Source organism: Miscanthus floridulus, chromosome 1, assembly GCF_019320115.1.
Source record: "Miscanthus floridulus cultivar M001 chromosome 1, ASM1932011v1, whole genome shotgun sequence".
Lineage (NCBI taxonomy): Eukaryota > Viridiplantae > Streptophyta > Magnoliopsida > Poales > Poaceae > Miscanthus > Miscanthus floridulus.
In genome coordinates, this window is record NC_089580.1 from 13043986 (window position 1) to 13051113 (window position 7128).

General features: G+C 49.6%; 1 protein-coding gene across 1 annotated transcript; it reads right to left on the minus strand.

Moving 5' to 3' along the window:
- Positions 1 to 2575: 2575 nt before the first annotated feature.
- On the minus strand, positions 2576 to 5725 carry LOC136473289 (cysteine-rich receptor-like protein kinase 6). The gene is made up of 7 exons (XM_066470963.1): positions 4843 to 5725; positions 4304 to 4426; positions 4007 to 4128; positions 3704 to 3914; positions 3357 to 3594; positions 3082 to 3238; positions 2576 to 2917 (listed from the first exon to the last, which is right to left on the minus strand). The coding sequence occupies exons 1-7, from the start codon at positions 5693 to 5695 to the stop codon at positions 2609 to 2611; spliced, it is 2013 nt and encodes a 670-aa protein (XP_066327060.1). The 5' UTR covers positions 5696 to 5725; the 3' UTR covers positions 2576 to 2608.
- Between the last annotated feature and the right edge of the window lie 1403 nt (positions 5726 to 7128).

Here is a 7128-nt window from a genome sequence, read left to right on the forward strand (position 1 = left end):
AGTTAGGCGTCTCCCGTCCGAAAGAGATACGGTCGTAGGTATGCGGATCTTTGCGGATCTGCGACCATATCTGTTTCGAATTGTCCACGTTTTTTGGACAACCCGTGGATGCGTAGATGGGTTAGTTTCCATGGTCCGCTCCGGTCCGAGAAGGAGTTTCGGCAACACCTCCCTGTTGTTCTCCGGATACACACTCTTCCTTACAGGACGTGTATCGGGAGAACAGCGGGGAGGTGCTGCCGAAATTCTGTCTCGAAGAGGAGCGGAGCATGGAAACTGACCTCATCTACGCATTCGCGGGTGGGATTAGGACCTATCCTCACCTATTAGACAGTAGGAACACCGCGTAGATGCAATTGATGGTCACAATACTCTATGCTATAAATGTTAAAGGATGGAGGACCGTCAGTGGATGTACACGGGCTGGAGAAGCGGGAGTGACAATAACATTCATAATGATTCGTTTTGATATTAAGTAGGTTCAATTTCATCTTCTGATATGTCAAATACTCGATGACTTATAGGTGATTCCCAGGTGGTGCCTATCATATCCCGAGTGCTGGGCTGTGATCGTGGACAAGTGGTTATCACAGGACTTTGTTGACACGCACGAGAGGCAGCGGGAACAGCGTCTGATGAGGCAAGGTCCAACTCACCATCAAGGCAGCCGTAGCCTCCCCGAATACAAACAAGCATACGTAAGTGATTTCTTTCATTTATTTTGACGCTCAATTCTGCTTGATTTCTCACCATCTTCCCATCTTTCTCGCAGGAGGCTGTGCACCCGGGCGAGGAGGTCTCGGAGTTCTCTGCGTGGGCTATGTCCCACATGGGCAGGGCGTCGTCCTCTGTCTCCTTCGACCCGGCTGCCCCGCCCCAGGCGTACTCCGACCCGAACGTGTACACTAAAGTCCAAGAGTACACGTCAACGGTAAGGGAGATCTATGGGGAAGATTACAATATGCGCACTGAGCCCATTGATGCAGAGGCGATCATGAGGCTCGGAGGAGGCAAGAAGCACGGGCGGCTGTGGATTGCAGACGGCGCCATCGACTCCACCACTGTTCCCTCCCTCGACGCTATCCGAGCACGGAGCACGAGCTCCAGCCAGCCCATACGTCCACGGCCTTGTCCAGCACTGCAGCAGGTCCAAGCACTCCAGGTAATTCCTGCTTTATTCGTCGTACGTAGATATTTACACACCTAAATTAGATTTGCATTACTGATACATTGGAGTGAAATATTGTAGGCCGAGCTGCAAGAAACAAGAAGGCAAAGTCAAGAGCAGAACACGGAGCTGACCGCACAGCTGCAGGCCCAGAAGGTCGCGTTCGAGGCCGCGCAGAAGCAGATGGCGGAGATGATGGTGATCATGCAAAGTCTTGGGCAAGCATCGGGTGTACCTGTGCAGTTTTCAGCTCCTCCACCTCCTACTCCTGCAGCTACTCCTGTAAGTATGAAAGTTCACTTTTCGCTTGTGCTTTCGTGCCGTTGTGGATGTCGGCGTTCGTGCCGTTGTGGATGTCGGCGTTCGTGCCGTCGTTTCTTGCAGGTTTTGGAAACCCCCGTGCAGGGGAGGTGCTGCCGAAATTTTCAATTGAGTCTAATCTTTTTGTATTCCTAGATTACTAGATGCAATCTCTAAGTTTTAAAACTGTTTTCCCGGATTACTCACACATGCAAGCTCTGCTCCTTTGTGCAGCTTCCGTCCGCGGGTTCCAATCAACCCGCTAGTGCGTCACCGGGTGATCCTGCTTTTCCTTCACTATCGTCTCATAGGCTAGCTTGATGAGGACTCGTGCTAGGTGATGTGGTTGGACTTTAGCGTGATTTGTGATTTATGGTTGTGACTTGTGCTTGGATTTCATTAACTTGTCGTAATAAACATGTGAATGATGATGAACATGTGACTTGTCGTTGTAATATATTGTGATTTGTGGTTCACAATTATGGTTGTGATATATTGTGAGAAAATGAGTTCTGTGTGATATATATATGTATATATATGAAATGCTTGTGTCGATGGAATGCAAAAAAACAAAAAAAAATTTAAATTTCTGTCTCTTTGCCGAGGGCAATGACCAAGGCCCTCGGCAAAGAAGGGTCCTTTGCCGAGGGCCCTAGCAATAGCCCTCGGCAAAGGTTTTTTTTGGGAAAAATCCTGAAAATTTCTTTGCCGAAGGCCAGGGAGGAGGCCCTCGGTAAAAAAAATTCAAAAAAAAACCATTTCTTTGCCGAAGGTCGGCCCTCGGCAAAGAAGCCGCTAACGGCGTCGGCACGTGACGGCTTCTTTTCTTTGCCGAGGGCCGTCCTGGCCCTCGGCAAAGACTTTGCCGAGTGCCAATAAAGGGCCCTCGGCAAAAACCCCTTCGCCGTCTAAAAATTCCCCGAGAAGTCTTTGCCAAGGGCAGCCCTCGGCAAAGCCTTTGCCAAGGGTTTCTGGTCCTTCAGAGTCCAGTAGTGCGCAGAGTATGCGCTAGGAATTAAATTGTATGGATCCTGGGTCCATTCACTCTACCAATGCAGGCTACCGCAGGACGTGCAAGTTCCGCTGGCACACCTGCTTGCATCCCTATATTCCTATCGTGTCTTCCGTGATTCTATCCATCTATCTTGGCTGGAACTCCGACACGGACATCCCGTTCAAAGACACGTTACGCCGCTCATCAGAGCTCATCGTCTCCCCGTACGCAAAGGCGAAGGCCGGCTTCGACGGTGCCGCAAAGCCGCCTGACGATTGGCCGTGCAGCATGACGAGGACGTCGAGCATGGTCGGGCGGTCCACCGGGTTCTCCTGCACGCAGAGCAGCCCCAGATGGATGCATTTCATCACCTCGCTCTCCGTCTCCGGGGACTGGCAATCCAAGAACGGGTCCACGGCCTCCAGCGCGGTGCCTCTGACCCAGTGATCCCACACCTAGTAACACAAGACAATATCATTTACGAGTGTGCGTGGTCGGCATCTGCGTTTGTACTGTATAATTCTAAAAAAAAGTACAAGTATACGGTGTTTCTGACCCAGTGACCCAGCGGTGTGTGAAAATTAAAAGAACAATAGGTAGGACTAGGACTACAACTCACGTAGCTCAGCAGAATGATGGATTCTCCTGATGCTGATTCGAACATGTCGGTGTTCTTCCGTCCAGTGACGATCTCCAGGATGAGGACGCCGAGGCTGTAAACGTCAAGCTTCACCGACAGTTGCCCAAGAACTGCATACTCTGGCGCCATGTATCCTCTGCCAAGCATGAAAACAGCTGAGTTTTCAGATCGCGGAACTACTGCTCGACGAAGAAGCTAGGAAGAACACGGCACATAGCAATGTGGGCATGTGGACCGATCGTTCAATTACATACAGCGTTCCGACAACTTGGCTCGTGATGGTGGTAGTCTTGTCGGCGCTGAAGAGCCTTGCCAGCCCGAAATCGGAGATCTTCGGGTTCATGTCGGCGTCCAGCAGGATGTTGCTCGCCTTCAGGTCGCGGTGGACGATTCTGATCTGTGAATCCTCGTGGAGGTATAGCAGGCCTCGTGCTGTTCCATAGAGTATGCGGTACCTTGTCTCCCAGTCCAACAATGGACGCTTCTCAGGGACTGCAAGAAGGCCAGACATTAGTGATATACTCGCATCTTGAGGACTCAAAGATTCTTAGCTGGCATGTCTGAGGTCGAGCACAGGAAGGACAGTGGCAGTGTTCTGTACCAAAAAGGAAGGTGTCTAGGCTTCGATTAAGCATGTACTCGTAGACAAGCAGCTTCTCCTGTCCCTTCAAGCAAACGCCGAGAAGCTTTGCAAGATTGTTGTGCCGAAGCTTGGCGACCAGCAGCAACTCGTTCCTCATCTCTTTCAGGCCTTGCTCTGAAGCCTTGTCCAGCCTCTTCACGGCGATTTGTCGTCCATCAGGCAAGAAACCCTGAAATTTTAGGCACCGTGTTTATGATGTACTGCATATTTCTGAATGTCCCCAGAGAGATGTGTCTCTACACTACTCTCTAGCAATGGTACCTTGTATACCGCGCCAAAGCCTCCATGTCCAAGCTTATTCTCTTCGGCAAAATTTGCAGTTGCCCTTCTCAGTGTTTCCAGGTCAAAGAGGAGCGACCCGGAATCGTCAGCTTCCTCCGCATCTGCATACACGTGCTTATTCTCATCATTCACCATTAAAGTTATGAATTTTCGCCATGTTCCTTTTGCTTTGAGACTCATTTCTACCATCCTTTTCTTTTTATTCTTAGTATTTATGTTTTCTGAAATATCAAAGATATATGCAGAACTTGATCAGGAACAGGGCGCACAACTCACATCGTTTTACTTGTGCTTTTCTCCAGAGGTAGATCATGAACGTGGACAGGAGGAGGACAACTAGGACCCCGAGAACAATGGCCACTACTGTTGCTGCATATCCTGTTCCCCTTGTCCTCTTTGCTGCACATACAATACATACAATGCAGATAATTAGAGCGATTAAGGAGATGTTTGGCAGAGTGACTTAGGCGGGGAGCAGGTAAGAATCACTTTTCCGTTTACACTAGGAGGTGGAAGCTTAAAAAATACTACTCTCTACTGAATCACTCTAGAATCAATTCTACCTGCTCCCTACCTTAGCTCCTCCACCGTAATCAAGTAGAATCACTCTATTAGAGAATCAAGGAGCAGAGCAAGAGAATCCCAGGAGTGGAGCTATCTCCCAAAGAAGGCCTAAAGCTCGAGGACTACAGTAGTTGCAACTGTTAACGATAATTTCATAATTTATATTTGTGGACGATTCATAGATACTTGCTACAATTACTACGATGATTTGGGTTTCTGTTTTTCTATCTGAAATTATGCAAAGAGCCTACCATCGTCGTGGGCTGCTGCACCCGGCGGAGCCGGCGTCAACGTAGGTGCAACAAGCTTCACTACCGGGCTGCTGTCATAGAAGAGGTACACCTCGAATCTCAGGTTGCACCACACCGCGTTGAACTGGAGGCCGGTTGAGCCGTTGAACACGGCCGGCATCTCGTCCTTGAGCCTGCCGAGGCATGCCAGGCACGCCTCGGGAGCCAGGTTGGGCGTGCACTGCACCAGCCCGTAGATGTTGTGCACCAAGTTGCTGTCCGTGGTCGTGAACCCTTTGGCGGAGGTCACCACCCCGGCGGCGTATCTCTTCGTCGAGTTCCGCGCCGCCCAGGCGGACAGCGCGGCCACGAGGTCGGCCGCGAGCCCAACGAACCGACCGGGATCGGCGGTGACGTTCACCTGCAGGTTGGTGCCGTACCGCACCAGCTCCGCGGCGTCGCCCGGGCTGGCCAGGAAGTCCGTGTCCGAGTACCGGAGGAGGCAGCGGTCGTAGTAGATGGACACGTCCCTGACGCCCCTGCAGTTGCCGAAGGCGATGTCCGGCGCGAGCGCGAGGCAGGACGCGCACCCGCTGCCGTTGACGTCGCCGCGGCAGAGCGCGAGGCCCCACGTCTGGTCTGGGGCGTGGCCGAGCGTGGCGGTAGCGAAGCCTACGGTGGAGCTGGACGCGTTGGCGGACAGGGACCCGAGGAGCGCGACGACGTTGGAGCGGTAGGTGGAGTTAAGGGCGTAGGAGCTGCCGTTGTTGCAGAGGTAGTTGAAAGCGTGGCTGCGGCCCGGCCAGTGAACGGAGAAGAGAAGCAGCAGTAGGAGGACGGCGGCCATGTTGAGCGTGCAGGGTGCGGCGGCCATGAGGTTTACAGAGAGCGAAATTCCGACCCAACGTCTATATAGAGAAATAACAAAAAGTAGAGTAGTGAGGACAGACCGGTACACAGGCCAACACCGTGGAAAGAAAATGAAAAGTAGGGTCTTCAATCAGAATGATAATTATTCTCTATTTCCATGACCTGCACTATACGCAACGAAATAAACTTCCAGACTTCCTGCCTGCTACCTATTTCTCACTCACAAGAGCTTCGAAGTTGCTTATACTTGAATTTCTCGCCTTCATTCCATAAGAGAAAAGCTTTCCTACCCTAGATCCTAAGCATAGACATTTCCTCTTTATTTACTATTAGATAGAGTAGAACGACCGTCCCTATGTTGACTAATGCCATGCAAAGAAATCTACTCCTATGAATTCACATCTCTTTTTCATAAACTCCTATGAGAGGACCACTGACGACAAGACAACAGAAAAGTAGCTTACCCAAAGCTAACCCTCAGTTTCAACCAGTACAAAAGCAAAGCTTGTCCCAGCCTCATTAGACTGAAAAGAATTACCCCTGCCTCTGTTGGGTCCGGAACGGCGGCCCCTGCTGGAGTGAAACCTTCCACCATTTTCGCTCATTATCATATCCAACGAATATACATTGGACAGCTTTCTTGTCGAATTTACTTCGGCTCGCTCTTTTGATAGCCAAGAGTCCTGATCTTTCACTCCATCATGCCTTCGTTAAGGGCTGGCTCACAAGATACAGCCAAAGGTGTGTCCTTGCTTGTATTATCAGAAATCACCGATCCACCAACCCTTGCATTTCGTTCTAGTGACAAGGACCTACCTTCAAGCTGAGCGATTGAGAAAAATCTCTGTTATAGCTGCCATTTCTTATTCATATTAGACCACTGACCAAGAGGAAACCATAATAATAATGTGATCACATGTGGAGATGTCTGGGTTTCAGGCATCCGACGTCGCAACTCGCTCGAAACCTTCTCAATTTTTTACCACAGCCTACACATGCGATAACATGACATCTCGCCAAGTTTCGTGATTTTCGGACTTCGTATGGATTTTATATAATTTTAAAACACTTTTCCGGCAAGTCGGTCATCATGTTACGCGAACAAGATGCGCGAAATTTGATGCGAGTTCATGGATAGGGACTCAACATGCACCAATTAACATGAATAACATTTTTCGAAACACTACATTGCAATATTCCTTGCACCTGCAGTTCAAATTTGACATATTCGAAAAAAATCAAAGAATCGAAATAAATTAAGGAAATATACAAAACAAAATCAAAATTGGCCTAAATTTTAAAATTGAGTTCAAAACAATGTATTGTAGCACCACAAAAAAACTGGGCTAAAAAAACCAAATTTTTTTTTTGCCGAGGGCTCTTTGTCGAGGGCCTGGCCCGTGGCCCTCGGCAAAGAATTTAAAAAAAATAAAAAAT

Coding starts and splice junctions, on each gene's coding strand:
- LOC136473289 (XM_066470963.1), bottom strand. CDS start 5,695: ATGGCCGCCGCACCCTGCACGCTCAACATGGCCGCCGTCCTCCTACTG. Junction 3,915..4,006: donor GCTTTGGCGCGGTATACAAG/GTACCATTGCTA, acceptor CTAAAATTTCAG/GGTTTCTTGCCTGATGGACG. Junction 3,239..3,356: donor AGCCAAGTTGTCGGAACGCT/GTATGTAATTGA, acceptor CATGCTTGGCAG/AGGATACATGGCGCCAGAGT.